Consider the following 26,411-nt stretch of genomic DNA (forward strand, 5'->3'; position numbering starts at 1 on the left):
GGAGCATAAGTGGACGCAACACACAAGTACTCATACATCCAAGCCCATTCATAAACCCACTACAAAACCCATAAAACGACTCTAGCCTAAAACGACACGTTTCAACTCTCATCACAACAAAACGATACACTCCACCAATCACCTCACTCATCTTCTTCCTTTACAAGCTTGGAATCTTGGATAGAAAGAGAGCGTGAGTGTATAAAAATGCGTGTCAGCGTAATTGTCAGCTGAATTCAAACAAACTTTCCAAAATCCCGCCCACATTTCAAATTTCAAATCCTCTTTCAAATTCTCTCGACCGTTACCCCTCTTTCTTCTTCAAATACCCCTTTTCCTCTTTCTTCCGCCTCTTTCATTCCACCCCCATTTCTCAGACACCATCTCTGTGTCTTTCTCTCTCCTCAATTCAAAAAAAATGCCTCCGAAAAAGCAACCCCTTCAAACCAGCACCACCGTCAACATCCAACCCATGGATTCTGACCACCCTCCGACCACCGGAAAAACCATCGAAGAAATGTACCAGAAAAAAACCCAGCTCGAACACATCCTCCTTCGACCCGACACTTACGTCGGATCCATCGAAAAACACGAACAATCTCTCTGGGTTTACGACCCAGATGGTCAAATGGTCTACAAAAATGTCAGCTATGTTCCTGGGCTCTACAAGATCTTCGACGAAATCCTTGTTAATGCTGCTGATAACAAGCAGAGAGATCCGAAGATGGATCGAGTTGAAGTTGTGATTGAACAGGAGGAGAATTTGATCAGTGTTTATAATACTGGAGATGGGATTCCGATTGAAATGCATAAAGAAGAAGGTGTTTATGTTCCTGAATTGATTTTTGGGCATTTGTTGACCAGTAGTAATTATAATGATAATGAGAAGAAGACTACTGGTGGTAGAAATGGTTATGGTGCTAAGCTTACTAATATTTTCTCTACTCAGTTTATCCTTGAGACTGCTGATGGAAAGCGTCAATTGAAGTATAAGCAGGTATAATTTCAATTTCTAACGTTTTTGGTTATTTGGGCGATTTAATAAGCTCTTGATTGTTGTAATCTGCGTCATTTCTGGATGATTTTTTAGGGTTTTGATTGATTGTTTATTGAATTGATGAATTTAGGGTTTCTGGTTGCTAATTTTTGTTGATTGTTTGTTTTCATGATACTGATTATTAATAATTAGGTTACTTGTTGTTTTTGATAGATCTAATTTGAATAATTACATAATTCTAATTAGGTCAATTGTTTATTATTCAGGTTAATCGTTTTTGTGTTCTAATTGATGTTAATTTGTTATGCAATAGAAAAGTGAGCCAACTTCATTACATTATGTTTTTGAATATATGACTTTATACTTCTGTCTTCTCCATAATGTTTTAATTTTAGGCATGATAAAGTAGGATTACTGCACAGTAGGGGCATGATTCATTATCTATGTATCTAATTCGGTTTACGAATTTACGATACTTGGATTACTACGGATTTATTGTGCGCTCTAGGGTAATTGTTTACTTGTAGCAACCTTGATCAGTAGTCAAACTTATACTTTAGTGACACAATGTTTTTGCATTTAAATACCAGCATTCGTGTGATTCTGGTGGTAATTAGTCGCCTCGTTTAGTTAAAAGTGATAATATGAATTGAGTAGAAGAGGAGACATTAGATATTTGCTATAATGTTGATAATATGACTAATTTGATTTTGTTAAGAAATATGGTGCAAGATTTTGCATTATAAACTAAATTTCAACTTGTTTTGTTGATGTGAAGGTGTTTGGCAACAACATGTCTGAAAAGGGAGTTCCTGTGATTCAGAAGTGCAAGGCTACTGAGAATTGGACAAAAGTGACATTTAGGCCAGACTTGTCAAAGTTCCAGATGACCCATCTAGAAGATGATGTGGTGGCCTTGATGAAGAAAAGAGTTGTGGACTTGGCGGGATGCCTGGCGGCGTGTCCCGGAAAGAAAGTAAGAGTGTTTTTGAATGGAAATGAGGTCGAGGTGAAGACGTTTCACGATTATGCTCAGCTGTATCTCAACTCTGCTAACAATGCCAGAGGAGTTGAACTACCCAGGTGCATAAAAACTTGCCTTGTAATTGATTTGCTCTAGTTGTTGAAGGTGGGAGTTATCTTCTTTGGAGCTGACTTGTTTTAGTTAACAGGATTGACAATAACACTAAAGAAGATATGAATCCAAGGTGGCAGATCTCTGTCAGTCGCAGTGACGGGCAATTTCAACAGGTAACAAACAAATTCTATGACCATTGAAGTTAATGCCTTTCTTAGTTTAAGTACACAGCTGGCTAACCTATGCATTTTGTTAACCAGGTCAGCTTTGTCAACAACATAAACACGATCAAAGGTGGGACTCATGTCGATTACATAACTGCCCAGATAACTAAATGTGTGATTGATGCTGTTAAGAAGAAGAAGAAAGGTGCAAACCTCAAGCCACATATTGTGAAGAACCATTTGTGGGTGTTTGTCAATGCTCTTATTGACAATCCTGCATTTGATTCTCAGACAAAGGAAACCCTAACAACTCGCACAAACAGTTTTGGTACTACTTGTGAATTGTCAGAAAAGTTCTTGAAGAAAGGTTTGTAGCCTTGTGAATTGATCACTATATTTCTTCTCTGAACAAGGCCTTATTTTCTGATGTTGATATTTTGCTCCAAAACTTGTTTTCAGTGGTGGAAACTTCTGGTGTGGTGGATAACCTCCTTGAATGGGCTGATCTCAAGCAGTCCAAGGAACTAAAGAAAACTGATGGGTCCAAGACTAAAAGGTTACTTGATGTCCCTAAACTAGAAGATGCCAACGAGGCCGGAGGTAGAGATTCTCATAAATGCACTTTGATTCTCACAGAAGGAGACTCAGCAAAAGCACTTGCTGTAAGTCATTTAGCTTGAATTAGATTTTCACTTGTGTTTTTATTGGTGGTATTCTAATTGCTTTGCGATTGAAACAACTTCACATAGATGTCTGGGCTCTCTGTTGTTGGCCGAGAATATTATGGTGTGTTTCCTCTGCGAGGAAAGTTGCTAAATGTAAGGGAAGCAAGTGCTAAGCAGATCACAGAAAATGCGGAGATTAATAATCTTAAAAAGATTCTTGGGCTCAAGCAGGGAGAAAAGTATGACAAGGAAAACAGTATCAAGTCATTGCGATATGGACATCTAATGATCATGGCTGATCAGGTTGGAAATATTTTTGATATCTCAATACAATTTTAATTATTTGTGTTTCATTCTGCCAGGATTTGCAATTAAGTCAACAATCAGTGCATCAAGTTTTTATTGTTTTTCTCGCAGGATCATGATGGTTCCCACATCAAGGGGCTTGTTATTAACTTTATTCATACATTCTGGCCTCCATTGCTGAGGAATCCTTCATTCATGCTCGCGTTTATTACCCCTATAGTGAAGGTCTGCAACATTTGTATATCTATTCTTTTCTTTATATCCCTATGTGCTATGCAGTTCATTTAAATGTGGAACACTAATAGCTTTACCTTTTGCAATGCAGGCAACTAAAGGAGTAGGGGTTAAAAAACAGGTTATAGCTTTCTATAACATGCCTGAGTATGAAGAATGGATCAGAAGCATGGGAAGTAATTTGAAAAGTTGGACCATTAAGTACTATAAGGTGTGCTGCTTGTACAGACCAACCCACAACTTATATTTATTTGAATTTGGTAGAGTGGCTTGTGAGTTTCTTAATTTATGGGTTAATGAAACAGGGGTTGGGAACAAGTGATGCAAATGAAGGAAAGGAGTACTTTTCAAATCTTGAGAGGCACAGAAAGATTTTCTGCTGGGAAAATGACAATGATGGCAATGCGATTGAGCTGGCCTTTAGTAAGAAGAAGATTGAAGCCAGGAAGGATTGGCTTCGGGAAGACGAGGTCTGACCTTATTCAAAATTTGTTGAGTACCTTTTTAAAGGGGCTGGCTGTAGTTTCTGATATTTGTTGTGGTGCAGGTTGGAAATTTCCTTGATCATAACGAGGAAATGGTTAAGTACAGTGATTTTGTCCATAAGGAACTGAAACTGTTTTCCAGAGCAGACCTTCAAAGATCCATTCCATCTATGGTTGATGGGTTGAAGCCAACACAGAGGAAAGTCCTTTTTGCTGCTTTTAAGAGAAACTTGATCAATGAGGCAAAAGTTGCTCAGTTCAGTGGTTATGTATCTGAGAAATCATCTTATCATCACGGTGAGGCGAGTATACAAAGCACAATTGTTGGCATGGCACAGAATTTCGTTGGATCCAATAACATCAATCTTTTAATGCCCCATGGACAGTTTGGAACGCGTAACATGGTATGTTTGACTTAGAAGAAAGTTTTGTATTATTGATTTCTTTGAATTAATCAGATTATGATGAGTTCAGTTGTCATACTGACCCCCCCTTCTTTTTATATTGCTATTTCACAGGGTGGAAAAGATGCTGCCAGCCCCAGGTATATACACACAAAGCTTACTGAAATCACAAGATTCCTGTTTCCCAAGGATGATGATATGTTACTCAACTACTTAAAAGATGATGGCTTGACCATTGAACCTCAATGGTGAGTTATCCTTCTAGTGTGGAAAGGTGATGACTCGAGAGTTGACGTGGTTTAGATGAAGCTAATTTGACCTTGTGTTTCAGGTACATGCCAATAATACCAACAGTTCTTGTCAATGGATCTGAAGGTATTGGAACGGGTTGGAGTACATTTATACCCAATTATAATCCCAGAGACATCATTGCAAACATCAGGCGTTTGCTAAACGATGAGCCTTTGGTGCCTATGGATCCTTGGTACAATAATTTTAAAGGAACTATCCAAAAAACTGCAAGGAAAGACACTGGAATCACCTACACTGTTACTGGAATTATTGAGTTAGCTGATGAAAGCAGCATAGATGATTCCAGTAAAGATGACGTTACTCTTATAATCACTGAGCTGCCGATTCGTAAATGGACCCAAGATTATAAGGAATTTTTGTCGTCCCTTGCCAAGGAAGTGGAGAAGGGCAAGGAGCCATTTATCAAGGTGATTTAATGTTCATTTTACTTACCTAAGTGGCTCACAAAGAGATTGGTTTAAACTAATTTTGTTTTATTGTTGCCTGCAGGACTTTGTGGACCGCAGTACTAATGACACTGTAGAATTTGAGGTTTTATTAACAAGGAAGAATTATAATCTTGCCATGGAGGAGGGCTTGTTGAAGAAGTTTAAGCTCACAAGTACCCTCAGCACTAATAACATGCACCTCTTTGATGAGGAAAATAAGATCGTTAAATATGAATCCCCTGAACAGAGTACGTCTTTAAACTTTTCATGAGGGGTGCATTCGGTTTTAAGTGGTTACTCATTTGTAATGATTTTTCTTGTGCAGTTCTTGAGAAGTTCTATCCGATGAGGTTTGTACATTATACTAAAAGAAAGGTAAGTTTTAAAGCATGAAACACATGAACTGATTCACATACTTTTCTCAACTATGCAACTCATATTAGTTCAATGAAAACCATGGCAGGAACAAATCTTGGAGGTATATCATGCTGAGTTGTTGAAGATATCAAACCAAGTTAGGTTTATCTTGGCAGTAGTAGAAGATGATATTGTGGTGTGCAAGAGGAAGAAGGCGGAATTGGTCAATGAATTGCGGCAGAAAGGGTTTGATCCTATCCCCAAGAAAAAATCTGTTGAGTCAGCTGTTGTAGGTGCCACTGATAATAACGATGAGACAGAGGATCAGGAAGTCAGCGCTGAGAATACTACTTCTACTGCTGACCATTTGAGCGATTATGATTATCTGCTGTCCCTGACAATAGGAAACTTGACTTATGAGAAAGTACAGGAGCTTTGTGACAATAAGGAAAAAGTCAAAGAGAAAATTGAACTGTTGAACAAGGAAACTGAAAGGTCTTTGTGGTCAAGGGATCTTGATGCTCTTGAGAAAGCTCTGCTTGTAAGTGTTAGCCATTGAATTTTACTGTAAATATAGTGTTACAGTCAATGACTAAACAGTTGTAATATTATTTGTTTATTTTTTGCAGGAGAAGGAAAGAAGAGAAGAGGAGGAGGCCAAAAATGCCCTGGAAAAAGTGAAAGCTTCTGCCCAAAAAGCGAACAACAAGGCACGTAAGCAAAACAGGAATGTGAGCAAAGCCAAAACTGTCAGTGACTCCAATTTAGATTCAGGTTGAATCATCTACTAATGTTTTCCAATTAAAATTATCAACTGCAGCAAATTTTTTTGTTCCTTTCTTGACCACCTTTCTTGTTACTTAGAATATCAGCCAGGGCAAGGAAAGGGAAAAGGCAAGGCTCCAGCTAAGAAGGCTCCAGCTAAGAAGGTAGGTGTATCTCTATTTACTTATATTACATAAGACTCACACCTTACAACTTGGGTTTGTAAGAAGCTAACTTAGCTATGTTTTTAGCAACCCAAGCCAACTGTTGTAGCTGAGGAAGAAGAGGAAGACATTCCTTCTCTAAGCCAACGGCTTGCTGCCTCTCGCTTGGATTCTTCTCCAGAAAAATCTGCTGGTAACTTCTCATTTTACACTTCCGAATGTTACTAAATGCATTCATCTGTTGTTAGTAGTAATTAGTTTTCTTGTTTTGATCAGAAATGGAAACTGATGCCCCAAAAAAGGCTGATGCCAAGAAGCAATTTGCTGCAGTTGAAGAAATATCAGACAACGATGATGACGTTGACCTTGAAATTACAAAACCTGCACAGAAAGGAAGGGGTAGACCTGCTAACCGCAAGGAACCCAAGCAAGCCGCTGTTACAAAGAAGAGGGGGCCTGTCAGTAAGAAATCTCAAGCAGGGCAAAAGTTGATAACTGATACCTTCAAGGCTTCAGATACAACCGATGCATCTCCTGAGCAGAAGGTCAGGAGGATGAGGCCTTCTCCCTTCAACAAAAAGAGTGGGTCAGTTTTGAACGGAGGAGAATCAGGCAGTAGTAAAGAGAGTGATGACATCTCAGTTTTTTCTTTGGATAGTATTGATGAAGCCATGCCGGCAAGGCCTAGACCACAGCGAGCAAACAGGAAGCAGATGACATATGTTCTGAGCGACTCTGACAGTGATGACTCTAAGCACGCTGCGTCTGACAATATTTCTGATGCAGAGGACGATGATGATTCTGAATCTGAATAGGCAATACATCCACTGAAAAATATGGTAGTATTCTAATTGTATGCAAATTTAACTTTAGCTTGTCAAACAAATGCTGTTATGGTGAACAAATACATTAGTTGGACCTAAAAGCTGTTGTACAACTTGTTGTATGCAAGAATACACAGTTGTACATATTGAAAGATGGCAATTTCGGCATGAAGCAAATTAACCCGAACTCGTTTGATCCATTTTGTAAGTGTGTTTTTATGTACAATTTATTAGTGTTTTTTTTAGCTCAATTAGCAATTTCGGCATGAAGCAAATTAACCCGAACTCGTTTGATCCATTTTGTAAGTGTGTTTTTATGTACAATTTATTAGTGTTTTTTTTAGCTCAATTACTATAACTTCTGTTTCAAATTATTTGCAATGATAAATTAGATATTTTCTACTCACACAACCATTGTAAATAATTTGAAACGGATGTAGTAAAAATGTTTATTGCCCTAGGGAATTAGCTACTTTCCTGAAGGTTAGAATTTGTAACATGCTTACAAATTTTTATTTTTTTGACCCATTTTTTTATGGGGCCAAACTTTTACTTCCTTATCCATATATTTATGTGGTGCTCATATAAGATATTTTTCTCCTTTGTTTGAAGGTGACTACTATCAGTCTTCTCAAATTGAAGAAAACTACAAAAACTTAAAAACAGTTGAGCTACAAAATTCTATTAAAAAAAGTTTTAATACTACTAAATGGCTGCAATTTCCATGAGCTACTGCCTCTTTGGCAAAAACCAAGAAATCAAAGAGCATAAAATGATAAGCATCCCCAAAACTTTGATCTCCTTCTCTTGCCAAAGTAGCAAGCCTGCAGGAGAGGAAGATTCGAGCGCGAAGAAAGAGAGGGGAGAGAAGCCATTGATGACCCTCCAAGTTATAAGTGGAGTGTCCAAGTTGGGTAAGCGATTGAAGGAGACTTTAAGTCCAAAACAAAAGGGGGACTTGAAAGATGTGCTATTGATGAGTTTCTCTTTTGGTGTTTATGTGTATATATCTCAGAAGATTGTTTGTGCATATTGTGCCTGGATGTCCATGCTTAATCACCCTTGGTAATAAAGCAGAAGTTTGATTCTTTGTTGTTTTATTGTGTGATTAGTTATATGATTTGTAATAATAGTGTACACATCTTGTAAACTGCCATTAGTTTAAGTTTAATCGCGATTGTCATCATTAACAAGGAGCTTATAGATATATGGTGCACACTTTCCCTGTTCACCCTGAAGTCAATTTGGTAAAGGATAGAATATAATTTGCGGTTGATACATCAACAATTCAAATGTATTAATAATGTCTGTTTATGTGATTTTACATCTTACAAGGTTGCTTGATGCCTAAAACGGGATCAAACTCATTGTGATCAAATGTTGGTAATGAACTGCAGGCTTGCACAAGGGCAAAAGTATCCACTAAACTTGGCAAAACTGAAATTAACCTGATTACATGATCCAAAGTTCCTAACCCAAATCCAAATTGTTCCGAAATTTACATAAATTGTGTTTACTTGAATTGAATCAACCCGAGTTTAACCTGAAGTTTTTTTTTGACAAATATTGTTTGGTTTATCAATTTATCATGATATACAATAGAAATTAACCCCAACACGACCCAAAACTGAAATCAAATTACTCATTGTATCGAAAATTACTCTGTAGTAATGTTGTAATCTGATGGAAGTGAATCATTCATCACCTTTAGTACAAATATTAGATGAGTCCATGTAGTAATCTAACAGTAGTCCTGTCCTATTAACAATTTAACATGATATGAGCTTCAGGAATTAGGACAATACATTATGGTTTATTAATTGACTATCCCTGGATTTTATTATTAAATAAACAATTAAGATTCTTATAATACAGTACTTCAAATTAAACAAAAAGCATTTTTGTGGTAAAATACAGTTATATAGTATATGCATCAGTTTGATTTTTATTTAACTCTAGCTAGTCACAACTTCAGGCACTATATAGGATAAATAATTAGTCAGATTTTTGTGTTTTCTGCTTGAAAATTTTATAGAAGAAAGAGATCAGCCACTGCCAAAAGAGAGCTAGCCAACTAGTTTGCTGGGGCTTGGGTTCAGGTCTTGGTCCCAGCATTCCTTTGTACATCTCTTTCTGCTTCCGATAAACAGATTTTTCATGTTCAGCAAGAACCCGCAGTTCTCTGGCAATTGCTTTGTCATCAGGAGCATATTTACGAGCTTTGAGCAAGTCTTCTCTAGCTGCTTCTGTTTGCCCTAGTTCTGCTCTTGCTTTTCCTCGTCTGTACAGTGCTTTGACATTATTTTCATCCTCAGCGAGGACCTAACACCAAATCAACCAGTAAGTATTCAGTATCATCAGACCTAAATTACGAAGGAAAAAATGTTAGCATTTAGCAGCCTTGTCCATCCGATTACAAAAAAGACTATTTTATGGACCAGGTGTACAAAATTCTAATATGTTTTCTGTGTTTGATGTCAACAGAACGAGAACTACAACATTTTTTTTGTTGTTTTAGCACAGGGCCTAACTATGCCATCGTTTTAAGAAAAAGACAAGCTAGATTCACATTCTTTGATGAGACAAGGTACTCACAATGCTGCATTGCACTATGGCATCATCATAATGCTTGAGGTTAATGTAACATGCTGCCATGTTGAGATGACAAGGATTCTTGACAGCCATAGCCATATCACGGTACTTTCCAAAAAGCTGGAACATGAAATCATCTCCCATATATGCTATTGCCTGAGGCATCAAGACATAGCAGAAACTGATTGAATGATTGATGCCTAACATGAAGATCAGTAGAAATCCATAACAATAAAATGGTAATAGTGAAAATTAGAAAAATGAATAACCATTTCATACTGTTGCATAGCTTCCTCCAGTTTCCCCTCCTTAAATAAAGCATTTCCGTCCATTCTTCATCAGTCTGCAGCACCAATCCGTTCCTCAACTGTCATGTCAGTATGTCACTACGTGGTTTACCCTATATCCCAGATGCATTCTAATTCAATAGTGAAAATGTAGATCTTTTCAACCAGCTTTGGATCTAACAATATGCAGCTCATTATATAATTTAGGTGATTGATTACATACTTATTTGGTTTCATCAAATCCAATGAGTTCAACTTCATATATAATGTTGGCCATGGGCGGAACATTTGGAAAGGAGAAGCTTCCTTCTTTTCCATAGCCTAGCTCCCAACCAACATGTAACAAGGCACGTTCTCCAGACTTCATGTTTGATATACCAATTCCTAAACCTTCCATCTCTTTCTTCTCTGTCAATAAAAATAAAATTCAACTTAGTCTCAAAGTAAGCTGTCCAAGAGATTATCAACAATGCCAACTTGATGAAAGAGGTATGAACACAGAACTTGAACCTAGAATGAATTCAGAAAACACATCAAAAGCTCAATTTTTTCAGTGAAGAGGATGAAAATGACCCAAAAGAAAAGTCTACATCACATAACAATCCTTCAGCAATTTTTATGATAACAAACTATGAGGCACTGAAACTTGATCAATTTAGAAGCCAGAATTCATGCAAAAGGGCATGCATGCACTCAGGATGAGGGTAGTGAAGAGCCACTGCTATATCTGTACTTCTAGGCATAGGTGTGAGCTGGGACGGGAGGAATTATCACCACTTGATGATTAAATTTAGAACGCATAGCACACTAAAAGATTAGTCAGGCAACTATACAAGCTAGTAGAGATAGACAGTCAGGTCCCTTGAGTCATTAAGCCGGTGCCACTTACCTAGGTGCCCTAAAGTAACCTAGATTGATTTAATAAACCCCCAGCAAGGTATTTCATCATAATTAAATCGATTTGCATTCGATTGCAATAAACTAAAGATACTATATATGCTGAATAGCTGATATAGAAATGTATATACCCAGCTGCATAAAAAATATGTACATACATAAAATGGGCCTGTCAACTAGATTAATAGTGACATTGTGTAATTCAATCTGTGTAATGGAAATTAATCTCAGAAAACCAAAGGAATCACAGTTGGCAAAATCAGCATCAAGCATATCAGGCACCAAGCTTACCACAATATAAAGCAGATTTTGAGCATTACCTTTTCCTAGAATTAGCTCTGTTGGCCGTTGCTCCTGCCATGTGTCTTCAAACTTGTGTTGTGTGCTCCCAGTCCATGCCCTGTAATGCACTATTAAAAGGGAAGACAAACAGTCATTTTGAAACAAGAAACAGATGTAGACTCTTCTCAAGCTCATTACTAAACAAACACACAACTTAATTTGCTTTTAAAATGTGCAAGTCTAGCCATCCAGAAAATAATAGTGATATATAAAATCACAACTTAGAGCAAATGTGCCAAACAAAATTAATGAACTTGACTAGATTAGAACAATGTATTTGTATGTTATTGCAATTTTGCAATATCAGCCAATTTTGGTGAAATTTCAATTAGTTATATGACACACATAGTGACAAGGCAGTGAAAGAAAAGGAATTTTTTTTTTGTAGTCAATAGTAACCAAGTGTACAAAATCGCAACAATTTGAATTTTCAGTGGGGAACATCTAAGAGACTAAGATGGAGGCCAATTATACTTACCAAAGCATGTGGAATATTTGGATGGTTTTACACCGTGACCTTCTTTGATTATTTGCTTGGTAACTTTCTCATGAAGAACCTCAACTTCAGCATCTACTTAGGGGGGCCATTATCATCCTGATGGGGTGCTCCATGGACAAAGGTAGCCTGTTCAGTTACTATATCACTATCACTCTCTCCATCTTCACCTTCAAAGGAATATAGCAATGTGAGATTTTTGGTTAAAAGGGATATAAGAGTATGTGATTTGCTGTATTTGGTTGGATGATAATAAGAAACTCAATTTCGACTTTAGGGATCGATGATTCATATAATGAAATATCACAAATTGGCTAAAAGGGATGTTCTTTACCTAGTGATGGATTCTGTTGCTTCACAACATCCTCCATTTCTCTTACTTAACCACAGTCCACAGTAGGTTCTTATAAACTACCTTCCTGTTCACAAGACCAGGCTCAAGTTAGAATGTTGCAGTTTGCCTTATGACTCAAATAATACCCTTGATCAAATTGGATAATGAACTGAAATATTATAATCTTATAGACTTTACAAACCCATTTCATTGTATGTTTGCAACATGTCATCAATAATGTGTTTACATAGCAAACCCATTTCCATGTAGATGGACATAGAGCACTTAACAGATACATATGCATCTGAATTCGGCGAATGCGAATCAAATAATACCCAAGATCATAACTTTCTCAAACCAACCAAGTCAATTTTTTGCTACACCAAGCTCAATTACAGTAAAAATAAAAAAGTTTTACAACAAAGTTACAAAAAAAATGGGACAAATTAAGAAACAATGAGAACAAAAGGTCAATTAAGTTCAGTTACAGCAGAATTCTTCTTGAGTCAATCAGAATTGTATTTGCAAACCCATTTCATATACACATAAATTAGACAAGTAGAAGGGCAACATAAAGACATACACATCTGAAGTTACTGTAATTGGAAAATTAATTAATGCCCAACTTCCTAATTTTCAGAAGCTAATCAAGTAAGCTATGTACTGTTACAACCCAGCTCAATTACAGCAAAAAATCAAAGTAATAAAGAATAGATTTTGACACAAATTCTGTAATAGAAATTAGTAACAACAGTAGTATAAGATGCAACTAACGAAATTAGTAAACTATAGTACTTGAGAAACATACCCAGAAAGGAGAAAGGGCAGAAAAGAGTCCCTTTTCCAAGATCGAAGAAGATTGATTTGCAAATTTGATGGGAAATTTTAATTTTTGGGATTATTTGCAAAATTCTATTTTGTACGGAGTACCACTTACATAGTTACATCTTTTTTTTTTTTTTTTTTTTTTTTTTTTTTTTTTCTCTCTCTCTCTCTTTGGTAAAGTACTTTAATTTAGTTACGGAGTATAATTAGTGTGTGACCCAAATCATGTCTAATGGCTAAACACAAAATATTGTTAAACAAATTTAAAAAAAAAAAAAAACACACACACACACATAATAAATGGTTTAACACCCTAAGCAAGGTAGATAAAAGCTTTAATAAAAAGTAGCTAAGATATTGTTAATTTCAAATTATGAATTATTTTTCATAAACTCCAAATTAATACTCGTACTAATGTACTACTGCATATTTGGAAGTATTATATGAGTATATGCAGCTTTGCAGCCCTTATTATTACGCATTATTTGTGTATTACGGTTATAAATAAATTTAAAGAAAGGCTAAAAAAGATTGAAAAAAAAAAAAAAAATGACCAATATAATTGACACATCACACATGTAAAATTTCCCCAAAGAACTCGAACCATTAACAATAAATTTCCTCAATTAGAATGATTTAAGAACACCATACATTTTCTTCTCTCTTTCTTTTCCCTTTTTCATCTCTCTTTCTATTTGCATCAAAAGTAATGAACTTCCAAAATGGCAATCAGAGGCATTGACAGGTAAATAGTCTAGGTTTTTTTTTTTTTTTTTTTCATTCTTCGCAAGTAATATTTTTGATTATGTGTATATGTCAAAATTTGACCTAATTCTTTGGTTATTGTAGTTTATCTTTCTTTTATTTATATTCGTTACTAGATTGCTTTTCAAAAATATTGGGGAACACAATTACATTGTATAGTTGTTTTATTCAAGGTTTGATATTACATGTATGAAATCTTATTCATCAAATCATATGTTATGCTAGACAAGAAAACTATATGTATGTATGTAGGCTTATTATCTTTCGATCTAGATTATAGATGCATTGAATTTCGTTATTTTAGGTAAAATATAAACCATGATTCTTATATTACTATTAATAGGTGCAGTGTATACATGTGTAGTAAATCTATTGTCATTGGGCATTGTTTGTTTATCAATACTACTCGATCTTTTTATACTAGAGGATATCAGTAAAAATTAAAGAGATCAGTATAATGACTACTACAAAGTAATCGTATTTTTTTTTTGCATTCTTCCATTTTGTGATACTTTGCAATATATATGATACTTAATAGATACATCACCAAGAAAACTTTAATTTCTCTTTAAGTATTAAAATGTTTATATGCTTGAAAGTTATAAGTTGGACACAAAATTTGTAATTTCATATTATATATACCCTTCATAAGTTGGACACGTAAGCTTGCATTGCTAATTACTGTGACTTCTATTTGGATGCAGAAAGGCTAAAAGAGATTTTTAACTTGAGGCATCTCAACTTGTACACAAAATATGGAAGTAACGAAAAGAAAAGGACTCATATACAACGATTGAACTATAACTGATAGGAAATCATCAAAAGAAGATCAAAAACAAGAAAAAAAAATGGAAGATGATGATATCACAGATTGTAACAACGCGATATCAAACGTTGCCTCATACTTTATTTGCTTCATTTCTTTGCTTGGACTTTGCCATGGCTTGCATATCCTCTTAAAACCCCTTTCTCAACCTCGAATCATATCGGAAACCATTGTATGTCTTTTGCATTCCACTTACTATTAGTCTTCTAGCATACAACAAACTATCTTAATTATCAAAATAATGTTATTATCTATGTGATTAACGATATGTAATGTATTGCAGGTGGGATTTTCGTTAGGTAATATTGCCTTGGTAAAATCTTCGATACTACATATAGATGATAACAGATTGAAAAACATGAAATTTTTAACTGATTTTGGGATGACCATCTACATGTTTGCACTAGGACTCGAAATGAACCCTTTAGTGTTTTTTCGTGTACCTAAGAGAGAGGCTATTTTTGCATACACGGGGATGATTTTCACATTCATTTTTACAAGTGGCAGTGCTTCTTTCCTTCATTACGGGGTGAACTCAAACCTTAAATTTTATCTAGCTTTCTCTATAATGTTGTCAAGTACGGGGTCCCCCTTGCTAACACGAGTGTTAACAGACCTCAAAATTGGAAAGTCTAACATTGGTAAGTTTGCAATTTCTGCAGCAGTGTACTCTGAATTGGTAACAATTTTTATAATTTGTGTTGGATATGTCATATTCCAACCAGAAAGAGGGTTTCGAGTTCGTGTAAGAGAACCTGACCAACATGAGTACCTCAAGGGTCATGGGGTTATCCCTCTTGGCTTGACATTGCTGGTACAAATCATCATAACCCTTATTGTAGGACCAAGAATTCTTCGTTGGGTGAACAACGCGAATCCCCATGGAAAAACATTTAAAGGATCACACTTGGTGCTCTCAGTTGCATTTGTGGTGTGTATTGGATGCATATCACCCCTTATGGGGTTTACTCCCGTGCTTAGCGCGTTTGTAATGGGGGCTTTCTTACCACGAGAAGGGAGGATTTCACAATTTTTCATTTCTAAATCTAATTACTTTTTGACCTTTGTGTTCTATCCTTTCTTTTTTGTGTGGGTGGGTTTGGAAGCACAAATTGGACGATTTGAGTTTCAAAATCTAGGCTCTTGGGCAAGGTTGTTTGGCTTCTTTGTTGTCGAAACGATTGCCAAGATCATTGGAGCTCTTTTATCCGGCTTGATATTTGATATTCAATGGCCTGAATCCATAACACTTGCACTACTCTTGAATGTTAAAGGACATTTACATATATACCTCACTATTATTGCCATGAAGGTACTTTTGCTTTAATTTGTTTGATTAAATTTTGCATAATATATATACTTTTAATTATTATCATATGCCAATGTTAAAGAGGCCTGACTACATGTATGTATGTATGTATGTTATCTGCACTTTTAATTAGCTTTATTTATTGATACTTAATTAGTATCATGCATGGATTGATGCAGAATCACATCATCAGTTATACAACATGTATTGGTATGATATTAGCAATGGTCCTCAAGATCATCTACATTCCAATAATAGCAAAATACATTATTCGACGAGCTAGGAAACGCTTCCCAAATCAACCTTTGGCGCTACAATGGCATGATCCCACCAAGGAGCTTAGGATTCTATTAGGTTTTCATGGCCCCGAAAATGTTCCTTGTGCTATAAATCTCATGGAGATCTCCAAGGAGACGGGTGACCCGGGCATGGTGGTGTATGCTACTGACATGATAGAACTCACAGATGATATTGCTGCCACTTTGGTTCCAGGAGGAGGAGTAGATGCTTTAGAGGTGACTGATGAGATGACTATTCAAAATAGAGAACAAATTACAACCACATTACAAGAATATGTCGCGGAGAATGGAGATGGAATCACCCTTCGAAGAGCCATGGCCTTGGCCACTTTTAACAACATGCACCAAGAAGTTTGCAACTTAGCTGAGGATTCAATCATCAGTCTAATAATACTTCCTTTTCACAATGGTCTTCCAAATGATGGCAAGACAAATGATAGCCGTGTAGGCTTTAGATATGTTAATCGCAAGGTAATGCTCGTATTTATTAATAGCATGTTAATCTGTTACAGAACTGTCCATTACAAGGTATGAGACATGAGTCCCACATCGGTCATATGGGGGGCTAATGTGGGATTTATATAGGACAATGGGCTCCCCTCCCCTTAAGCTAGCTTTTGGGGTGGCTCTCCTATTGTCCTATATCATAATCCATCTAATCTCCTTGGCTAGAATAGTCTCTAATTAGTCAAATATGACCGAGTATAATATTTTTTTTTCTCAATAGAAAGGGCCAAAATTTCAAATTCTATCATTAATTGTAACATTTGTCTTTTTTTGTTTTACTAGGTTCTTCGCAATGCTCCATGCTCCATAGCAATCTTAGTTGATCGAGGTTTTGGTGCCACTAGTCAAATGTCAAAATCGCCAAGAAATACTTTGAATACGATTGTTATATTTATCGGAGGCAAAGATGATAGAGAAGCATTAGCATATGCAGGACGTATAGCTTACCATCCCGGGGTAAAACTTACGGTGATGAGACTCCTAGTAGACATAGATGCAGAAAATAATAATATGAGAAGAACAAATCAACTATTAGAAGAGATGGAAGTCGATGATGAATGCTTTGCAAATTTTTATGAAAGGCACATTGCAGGAGGGAAGGTCTCATACTTGGAGAAACACTTGATGAATTCGGCACAAGCTTACACCATATTAAGATCATTAGATGGCCAATATGAGCTTTTTATTGTGGGCCGAGCTGGGCGTGTGAATTCAATGTTAACAATGGGAATGAATGATTGGGAACAATGTCCGGAATTAGGGCCTTTAGGTGATATACTATCGTGCCCTAATTTTTCCACCACTGCCTCTGTTTTAATTATTCAACAACACAACCTTAAAGTTGAACCTGGAGGCTATGATAATGAGCTTTCCTTCCTATAATATTTTGAAGATTGTATTAAGCAACTTTATTAGAATTCAGTTGTATGATCACTAGATTATGTGTCAATATGTAAGATAAGGTAGTGCTTCCTAATTAATGTAGCTAGTCGCCTAGTCACACACATTTATAATACGAATTTCAAAAGTATATGAGTTGTTGATACTTTACATTGGCACTTCCTTATTTTTTAACCCAACGACATTACAAGACAATCAATATCAATTTAGGTAGACCAATCGCTTAGTTGACCTAGTGAACTTTTCAGCAATTGTTATGTTCTACTCAAAGAGAATGATTTGGATGAGGAAAGGAAAATCATTCTAACACTTTATTAGTTATTATTAAATGCTCTCCTTTTTAAATTAAATACCACATCTAATTTTAAAATCTTGCGCCGCTTTTACAATAAATTATCGTTAACTGACTTTACGTTAGATTTGCCTTTTTAACTCAACTAGCAACAATCTCACTACAATACAAAATTATCTTAAAATTCCTTATATGATTCTGCCTTGTGACTCATATCACCAACCTCACTATGATACAAAATGACCATAAAATTCTTTTACACATGTTTACGCTGGGGCTCAGATAGGAACACCTAATCCAAAAAATAAAATCCTCTATTTTTATATAATCAATCGTAATAACTAAAATAAATTGAACACTATTAAAAAGAACATGTTAAGCTATCAATGTTTTAAGGAGTAAGGACATATTTAGGAAGACAAATCCCTTAGTTGACCTAATGTACTTTTCATGAGTTTTAATGGTTCAAGCTATTATTATTATTATTATTATTATTATTATTATTTTTGACACAAAAGCTATTATTATAGTTTCCTTTTTGTGTTACAAAAAATGTTCTACTTAGAGAGAAAGATTTGATAGAGAAAGTCATCCTAACAAAATATTAATCATAAATGCTAATCTTTTTAAGTAACTGTCACCTCTAATAAACATATAAAACTGCCGCCGCTTTCACAATTAATTATCTTTAAAGCGAATTTACCTTAGATTCTGTCTTTTTAACTCGACTAACAATACCCTGACTACAATACAAAATTATTATAGAAACAATTCCACCTATTAACTCAACTACCAGCAACCTCACTATGATTCAAAACTACCATAAAATCCCTTTACACGAGACCCAGCCTTAGCTCAGCTAGCAACACCTAATCCAAACTGAAAATCCTCTGTTTTTATATAAACAACCGTAATAACTAAAATAAACTGAACACCAATAACAAAAACATCTTAAGGTAGTAAAAAAATATACTCTAACAAGACTACAAGAGTAACAAGTTTGTCAAGTTAACAACATTACAAGTAAATATAAAGCATGTAGGAAAGGGGTAGAATTGTCCAAAACAAAAAAAAAAACAAGGTGGGGGGAAGTGGTAAAATAGAGAAGGAAGAAGCCTATACTGTATATATTTCTCATAAAACTTAGGAGACAGAAAAAAAAAAAAAAGAGAAAAAGAAAAAAAAAAAAAAAGAGAGGAGAAGTGAGGTTAGCGCACCCTCATCAAAAATCAAAAAGAATTGGGTTCATCTCTCTCTCTCTCTCTCTCATCATAATATGGCATTTCACGTCGCTTGCCCAATTACATGGTAAACTACTAGTATTACACTTTCTTTGTTTTAGTTTGTTTGTATTTTTATTTATTCCCTCTCTTTTTTTTCTTTTTTATTTTGAATTCATTCATTCTGATTTTAATTTCACTTTTCTTGCTCACTAACCTCGTCTTCTTCATCTTCTTCTTCGTCCTTTCAATTCCCCTCTTTTAGCAAGCGAATTTGTTTCTGTGAGTTAGGGTTTCCGCAGATTAATTCTGGAATTTCTGATTTCGAGGCTGGGATTTCGAGGTTGAATGATTTTCTTAAGGATCCATGGATTATTAGGGTTAAGGAAGGTGCTACGGTTCAAGTTCCGGTTCCTAAGGTTGTTCCGCCGCCTCCTCCGCCGCCTGTTTCTGCTCTTGTTAATGGGGATGATGCTGAGGAGTTGTTGTCTGCTCAGACTAAAAGGGTTGCGTTGCAGAAGAAGGCTGCTGTTGCTTCTTTGGCGGCTGAGGATTTTGCTCGCCGTTTTGAATCCGGTGCTTTGGTGGTGAGCTTTTATTGTTTTTGGAATTAATTGGGGTTTCTGATTGTGCATTGACTTATTTGGATCTGTTTGATTGATTATAGGGTTGTTTGCTATTTGGTGGTGTGCTAAAGATTGTTAATTGTAATTGCATTTGTGTTGTAAATTGATGATTAATAATGTATTGATTTTGTGAGTAGCATGTAATGTGGAATAATTAAAATTGGTTTTGGGAATGATGATATTGATTGGAGGGTGTTGTTGGTTGTCTAACTCTATCCCTAATTGGTAAAAGCTTGTGACTTTGGTTTTGGAAGACGGAGTTTGAATTGTGGAATAGATGTTATTTTGGAATTATGTGGTAGCTTTGTAAGTGATCATACTTTAGGTTATGTTATTGCAACATGCAAGAGCTTGAGTGTGGGGTTGGGGGGAATAATTATGGATAGGAGGAGAGCAGGATAATTTCAACAGCTAATGACTTTTTTTTATAGCAAAGATTTAAATTGGAGTGTTTTAAGGTGATGAAAATGAATAAGTGATTTGGGATTTTGGTTATCAATGAGAGTTATGTGGTCATTTATGTTATTTTTTTTATGAAAATTTGGTCTTATATTGCAATTGATGAATGTCAATTGAATATTTTAAGTTTTGGCCTATTTTTACAATACTTCCCACTATTTGTATGGGCGAGGGTTGACTGTGTTTTTACAAGGGTCGGTTTGTTGCTAGTTATGAATCTTAATCATATGTTGTTTCTTTCACTAATTCAACGCTGATTGATGCAATAACATCTTTAGAGTTTCCCTGGCAATTTCCATATCTAGCTACCTGTTGGTTCACCAACAGCTTAAAGTGGTAGACAGGATACCATAATGTTAAATTGTTGAGAGTAGGAAACAGGTAATATATGCTGTCAGATAAACCTTGTATTATAAACCTTGAATCTTGTCCAAACCTTGGGATTGGCAATCATGGGTTTTCTTAGATGGGTCATATTATTTAAATCTTGTTCAAACCTTGAATCCTGTTACTTCCTTGCTTATATATTGCATATAGCTTAGCTAGTTTATCTGCTGCTATTCTCAGGATGTCACCAAAGATTCCGGCGTAGAGGAGCAGGGCTCTTCTAATGTGAATGTGATGTGTCGACTGTGCTTCTCTGGTGAAAATGAAGGGAGTGAAAGAGCTAAGAAGATGCATCCATGCAGTAATTGTGGGAAAAAGTATCACAGGAGTTGCTTAAAAACTTGGTCTCAACATAGAGGTTTGCTCTGTTGCTAGGGTTCTTGGTCTGGATAAAATCTTACATTCCCTTTCTGAGTTATGTTTCTCTCTGCAGATCTGTTTCACTGGAGTTCATGGACATGCCCCTCATGCCGTACATGTGAGGTAATTACGTGCTGCAATATATTGCTTAATTCCATGGTTTATATCGTAGGATATTATTTCTTGTGGTCCATAAGTTCTCTTTTTTGTGAGTTGCCTTGCTGGCTGTAACTTTTTGACTTTAGACTCACAGTATGGTTTTCACTCTTCAAACAAATTCATGTTGAAAATTAGTCACTTTAGTGCTATGTGTGTATCATAAGCAGTTTTACTTTTTTTTTTTTTTTTTTTTCAAAATATACCATCTAGATTCACGGTCCATTATAACGGTTTGACCTATATATAAAAGATTGTAGTATTTTTTAACCCACTTCAAGGGCTTTCAAGTGTAATTATACGAAATTTTCTAGATTCATGAACCCAGCTACATGGCCTCTTCTTTTTTAGATATTTGGGGGCCTGTTCAGCAAAAGCAGCAGCAATAGTAGCCAGACACACCTTTGGCCATTAGTATTTTTTTTTTTTTTTTTTTTTATTGTTTATTATTAAAATTCAATTTTTATTTTGTTGAAACAATGGTGCCAGTCATTCATAGCCATTTCTTATGCGTTCTTAGATTTCTTACTTTATTTGAAGCGTAAGGCTATATATATATTTTTTGGATGATAACATAGTTCTTTGACTATATCATTCAATATGTTATTTTTAAAATTGTGATTAGTGTTTTGCATATCATTGAACTTATCTACATATTTTTATAGAAAGGTTAGTTTCATATGCAGCATGTGGAGGAATTGATTTTGGCACATCCAATCTCCTAATGGTTCCTTAATATCAATACACTCCCTGGGCCCTATATATTTTTCATTGAACGCATCTTTTATTCTTTAGCTTTTCTTTTCAGAACTACTAAAACTTTTGTCTGCTGATAATGAGTTTATATAGTGTTGGTGCAAATTGGTACTTCAGTGTTTGGTTTGCTTGTTTGTTTGACAATGGGTATCTTTTTCTTATCTCATTTCCCTTCCAGGTTTGTCGTAGAACTGGAGAGCCAAACAAGTTTAAGTTTTGCAAGAGGTGTGATGGTGCCTTCCATTGTTATTGTATGCAGCCTCCGCACAAGGTTGTCTTTGTTTTCCTTTTCTGTTTTTAGTTTGTTGCACTGTGCAGATTGTTGGATCTTAATATATTTTTCTGGTGCAGAATGTTAGTTCTGGACCTTACCTTTGCCCCAAGCATACAAAATGCCACAGCTGTGGGTCAAATGTTCCAGGAAATGGTCTGAGTGTAAGGTATTTGTTGAAGTTCTTGGCTCTCTTATTAGATTGGTGATGCCTGGCTGCATTATGCTTTAAAGATGCTGGTTATAGCTTTTGATGATTGACATGTATAATTGTATAATTGAGACACTTTGTGTATGGGATAAGGCAATAGGCATTTGGAATTTTTGGTTATAATTTCTAAAGAAAATTACTGGTATTAAAATACACTCATGCATCTAGCATCTTAGTCATGTCTTGTTCATTTAGTTCTAGGAAAGGTTTGTGTAAGCTTATTTCTCCATTGTGGATAGTAAGATCCACATGGGCAATAGTGGTCTGTGTTTGGAATGCTGTAATGCATATGTTGACTAGCAGTAAATTGAATGTTAATTGTTGCACTTACTATTGTTTTAATTGTTGTATCATGTCTACTTTTTTTGTCATTTTTTCTTTTGACCTTGTTTTGGACACTGCAGGTGGTTTTTAGGGTATACTTGCTGTGATGCTTGTGGGAGATTGTTTACCAAAGGCAATTATTGTCCTGCTTGCCTGAAGGTATATATAATTCTGTTTCGTTTAAGATTATATGAATGTATCGTGCTATGCCTTGGATTCATCTTGAAATTCGATGTTGGTTGTTTCAGTCATACAGCATGTAATGCCCACAGAAAATTGAGTAGTTTTATGCTGGTAATGATTGACTTTCATTTAGAACATTCGTTCCTGATCAGTTGAAATTAAGATTTTTAATCATGTGGATCCAATGCTTCCATTCTTTGCTGCCCCCCCACCAAGGGCCCACACATATACACACACACACAGAGGCACCCAATTTTACTGCTTCTGCTTGATCTTTGACCATAGTTGAGGCCTTGTCAACTTTATTCACTGTATTGTTTTACATGCTTCAGTGATAGTTGACTCATTTAACCTTAAAAATATGTAGGTCTACAGAGATTCAGAGGCAACACCTATGGTTTGCTGTGATATTTGCCAGCGCTGGGTGCACGTTGAATGTGATGGAATCAGGTTATTTATTCTTTTTATCATCATTTTATAGTGAAATTAAGTTTCATGCCTTCAACTTTTAATGACATATCTTAATTGTATGCTATTATACATGCAGTGATGAGAGATATTTGCAGTTTCAAATAGATGGAAATCTTCCATACACATGCCCAACATGTCGTGGCGAGTGCTACCAGGTATTCTTAGGGAAGGTTTTCCTATTGTTATTACTACTTCTACCAGTATAATTTACTTGTGAGTTAACTCTCCTTTCCTTCTCTTCCTCTCATTATTTGCAGGTGAGGGGTATTGAAGATGCTGTGCAAGAGCTGTGGAGGAGAAGAGACGAGGCAGATCGTGATCTAATAGCAAGTTTAAGGGCAGCTGCTGGTTTGCCGACTCAGGAAGAAATATTTTCTATTTCGCCGTTTTCTGATGATGAAGATTACGATCTGAGTGCTGGGAAGGGTGAACATGGGCGCGCTAGATTCTCTTTGAAAAGTTTGGCCGATTTTTCCCCTAAGAAGATCAAGGAATCTGGTAAGAAACCATACAGCAAAAAATATGTGAAGAAAAAGGGATACCAGACGTCTTTGGATGGTAAAATGGAGGTCAAGCCTGAAGAATACAGTGAGACTCAGTTTTTTGGATCTAGATTGGGGAACAATAAAGAGACGTCACAGCCACATGGACCAGATATTTTTTCTTCTCCTGTTTCTGGAAGTTTCAGTCCAAATGACAGAAATTTCTCTAATAAGGAACAGGGGGTTTTGAAGCACAAATCTATGGATGAGGTTGCAGGGAGCAATGTAGACAGAAGAGCAACAGTTTTACAGATTAAGAGCAAGAAACCTAATGACACTGCTGTTAGTGAGGATGTGGGGCAATTTGGCAACAAACCAAAGACCATTAAGGGAACTAAGCTGGTTATACATCTAGGAGGACGAAATAAAACCATAACCAACTCTCCGAGGTCTGATTCTTCAAGCTACCAGAGGGAGCAAGATTTGGTGACATTAAGTGGTAAGTCTTGTATTATGTTGTGCATACAGCTGTATGCTGGCTGTTGCTTGACATTTGTTATCTGTTTTCTTCTGATGCATTTTTGCCTTTAGAAGAAAAAGTAATTTATCGTTATCTTTTCAATTATCTAAGGACAAAAAATCTATTAAGAGATGGCGATTTATGATATGATTTGAATTTCGGTGCCTTGTGTTTGTTCCAAATTGTGTATTTGCTGTGTTCATGTTTTTCTGGTAGGATTTTGACTGTTGTGTATCTAAGTAGCCTTCTAAAATTTAATTGTGTTCCATTGTTTTGACATGTGATATGACTTGAAATTTGGCTATTGTTTTTTTTGAAAAAATAATTTCAATTGATTGCTATTCATAATTTCAGTCTTTTTAGGTCTTATAGCTCTGTTTTTCTTTGTTGGATTCAGGAGGGAATGAAGCAGTGAGTCAGCATAGGACAGGTGATAATCTAACGGAAAGATTAGATGGCACATCAAACTCTGATGATGGTATGCATTTGGCTACTACTGTTCTTAATCTGGAATGAATATGAACTTTTTATTGACTCATGGGAATTTGCAGGTTACAAAGTTGATGGTTCTCATAATATAAGAGGAGTCAAACTAAGGGATCGTAACATAATAAAGCTTGGTAAAGGCAAATCTGAAGCTTCTGGTCCTCAATCTCACAGAGGGAATGGATTGTTTGGTCTAGAGAGCACACATATCACGCCATCAAAAAAAAGCCATGCTGACAGTGAAGGGCTACAGAACAATGTATCAAAGGGTGAGAAGATTTCTTTGAGAAAGCATCCAGATAACAGGCATGATATGTCTGGTGATAGCAATAAAAGTAACCAGCCAGCACCACCTGCTGTAGATGCTTCACTTAAGGACTCCAGGCCTTTGCTTAGACTCAAATTCAAGACTCCTTATCCTAGTTCGTGGGTTCCACATAGTGAGGAAGAGAGAGGATCTGTGAAGGGTCAAAGGTCTAAGAGAAAGAGGCCATCACCCTTGGTGGAAAAGCCTAAACATCATGAACAGGAAGATGTGACAGAATCACAAGATGACAATTTAATGAATGAAATCATGGATGCTAACTGGATTTTGAAGAAGTTGGGTAAAGATGCTATAGGAAAGAGAGTAGAAGTTCATCAGCCATCTGATAATTCCTGGTGAGTCTTCCTTCATACTACTATACTAGGCTGAAATAGTTTGGTTGGATTCTGGCCCCTGATACTTTGATAATTATTTCATGATCATGCTTGAAATGTGTGGTTTTGGTAGTTAGATACATTGTTTTTCTCTCGTCCTTTGTTGCTTCAGTATTTTTTGTTCATCAAAACGTTTAATACTTTACTGGTCAATACTCTATTTCTGAATGCATGATAGACTTGGTCTACTGTTTCTGTTTATAATTGGTTATAAATTCTATCTTATCAGGCATAAAGGAGTTGTCATTGACGTTATTGAGGGGTCAGCAATGTTGTCTGTTGATCTTGATGATGGCAGGGCGAAGACTGTGGAACTTGGAAAGCAAGGCATCAGATTTGTAACACAGAAACAAAAAAGACTGAAATCCTGATGATCAAGTATATAGATTAAAGCCAAGCTATTTTCTTTGCAGTTCAGAGCTCTCCAATGGTTCTCACAGTTTTGCTAGCAGGTGGGTGAAGGCCCATAGAATCTCTGCACCATTTGTTCAGTTGGGGTCATAGTACATCGACGTGCTTGCACTTGAGGGCTGTTATAATGAATCTGATATCTCTGGGCCTCACTAGGGTTCAGATGATAATTTTTCTCTACCCTTGAATGTGCAGCTTCTCTCAGTGGGGGGAAGGTTTTATTGGCTTCCTCATGTAACCTTAATAGGATGCGTTTAGATACAAGTCTGATCTGAATACTAGTGTAGACTGCTATTTTCTTGTGTTTTAGTCAGTTTTCTAAGCGTTGTTGTAAATGATTAGGAATACACAGCCTTCTCTATCGTAGCTATGCTGACAAGTTGTTAGCTTGATTTGTACCCTTTAATAATAGTTCATCTAATTTGTTCAAATGCTTAGCAAAAGATGAAAGGAGTTTGTATCATGGCAACTTGGCAAGTTTGTAGCCTTGTTGCATTATCTTGACATGTTTAATGAAATCTTGCTTGTATGCTCA

At 36.0% G+C, this 26,411-nt stretch overlaps 3 protein-coding genes and 1 pseudogene across 4 annotated transcripts; 3 read left to right on the forward strand and 1 right to left on the reverse strand.

Annotated features, from left to right (window-relative positions):
• The first annotated feature begins 369 nt into the window (after nt 1–369).
• On the forward strand, nt 370–7,375 carry LOC145594489 (DNA topoisomerase 2-like). The gene is made up of 19 exons (XM_081650793.1): nt 370–997; nt 1,776–2,080; nt 2,170–2,248; nt 2,336–2,606; nt 2,699–2,901; nt 2,989–3,207; nt 3,322–3,435; nt 3,536–3,655; nt 3,750–3,914; nt 3,992–4,333; nt 4,448–4,581; nt 4,665–5,052; nt 5,135–5,321; nt 5,399–5,448; nt 5,537–5,971; nt 6,060–6,204; nt 6,295–6,359; nt 6,447–6,552; nt 6,636–7,375. The coding sequence occupies exons 1-19, from the start codon at nt 419–421 to the stop codon at nt 7,172–7,174; spliced, it is 4,446 nt and encodes a 1,481-aa protein (XP_081506919.1). The 5' UTR covers nt 370–418; the 3' UTR covers nt 7,175–7,375.
• Nucleotides 7,376–8,998: 1,623 nt separating this feature from the next.
• On the reverse strand, nt 8,999–13,081 carry LOC145594708 (peptidyl-prolyl cis-trans isomerase FKBP42-like; annotated as a pseudogene). Its single transcript, XR_014102861.1, has 8 exons — nt 12,940–13,081; nt 12,132–12,216; nt 11,780–11,967; nt 11,280–11,369; nt 10,286–10,470; nt 10,045–10,175; nt 9,779–9,931; nt 8,999–9,505 (listed from the first exon to the last, which is right to left on the reverse strand). The product of XR_014102861.1 is annotated as a peptidyl-prolyl cis-trans isomerase FKBP42-like (transcript).
• Nucleotides 13,082–14,569: 1,488 nt separating this feature from the next.
• On the forward strand, nt 14,570–17,544 carry LOC145593902 (cation/H(+) antiporter 28-like). The gene is made up of 4 exons (XM_081650261.1): nt 14,570–14,719; nt 14,831–15,859; nt 16,036–16,626; nt 16,945–17,544. Exons 1-4 carry the CDS (start codon nt 14,570–14,572, stop codon nt 17,542–17,544), a joined length of 2,370 nt encoding a protein of 789 aa, XP_081506387.1.
• Nucleotides 17,545–19,005: 1,461 nt separating this feature from the next.
• LOC145595524 (uncharacterized) lies at nt 19,006–26,408 on the forward strand. Its single transcript, XM_081651942.1, has 13 exons — nt 19,006–19,162; nt 19,340–19,661; nt 20,727–20,904; nt 20,980–21,029; nt 21,997–22,089; nt 22,170–22,258; nt 22,705–22,783; nt 23,175–23,257; nt 23,355–23,433; nt 23,536–24,259; nt 24,678–24,758; nt 24,832–25,426; nt 25,695–26,408. The coding sequence occupies exons 1-13, from the start codon at nt 19,131–19,133 to the stop codon at nt 25,834–25,836; spliced, it is 2,547 nt and encodes an 848-aa protein (XP_081508068.1). The 5' UTR covers nt 19,006–19,130; the 3' UTR covers nt 25,837–26,408.
• The last annotated feature ends 3 nt before the right edge of the window (nt 26,409–26,411 follow it).

This window comes from Chenopodium album, chromosome 19, assembly GCF_948465745.1.
Source record: "Chenopodium album chromosome 19, dcCheAlbu1.1, whole genome shotgun sequence".
Classification (NCBI taxonomy): Eukaryota; Viridiplantae; Streptophyta; class Magnoliopsida; order Caryophyllales; family Amaranthaceae; genus Chenopodium; species Chenopodium album.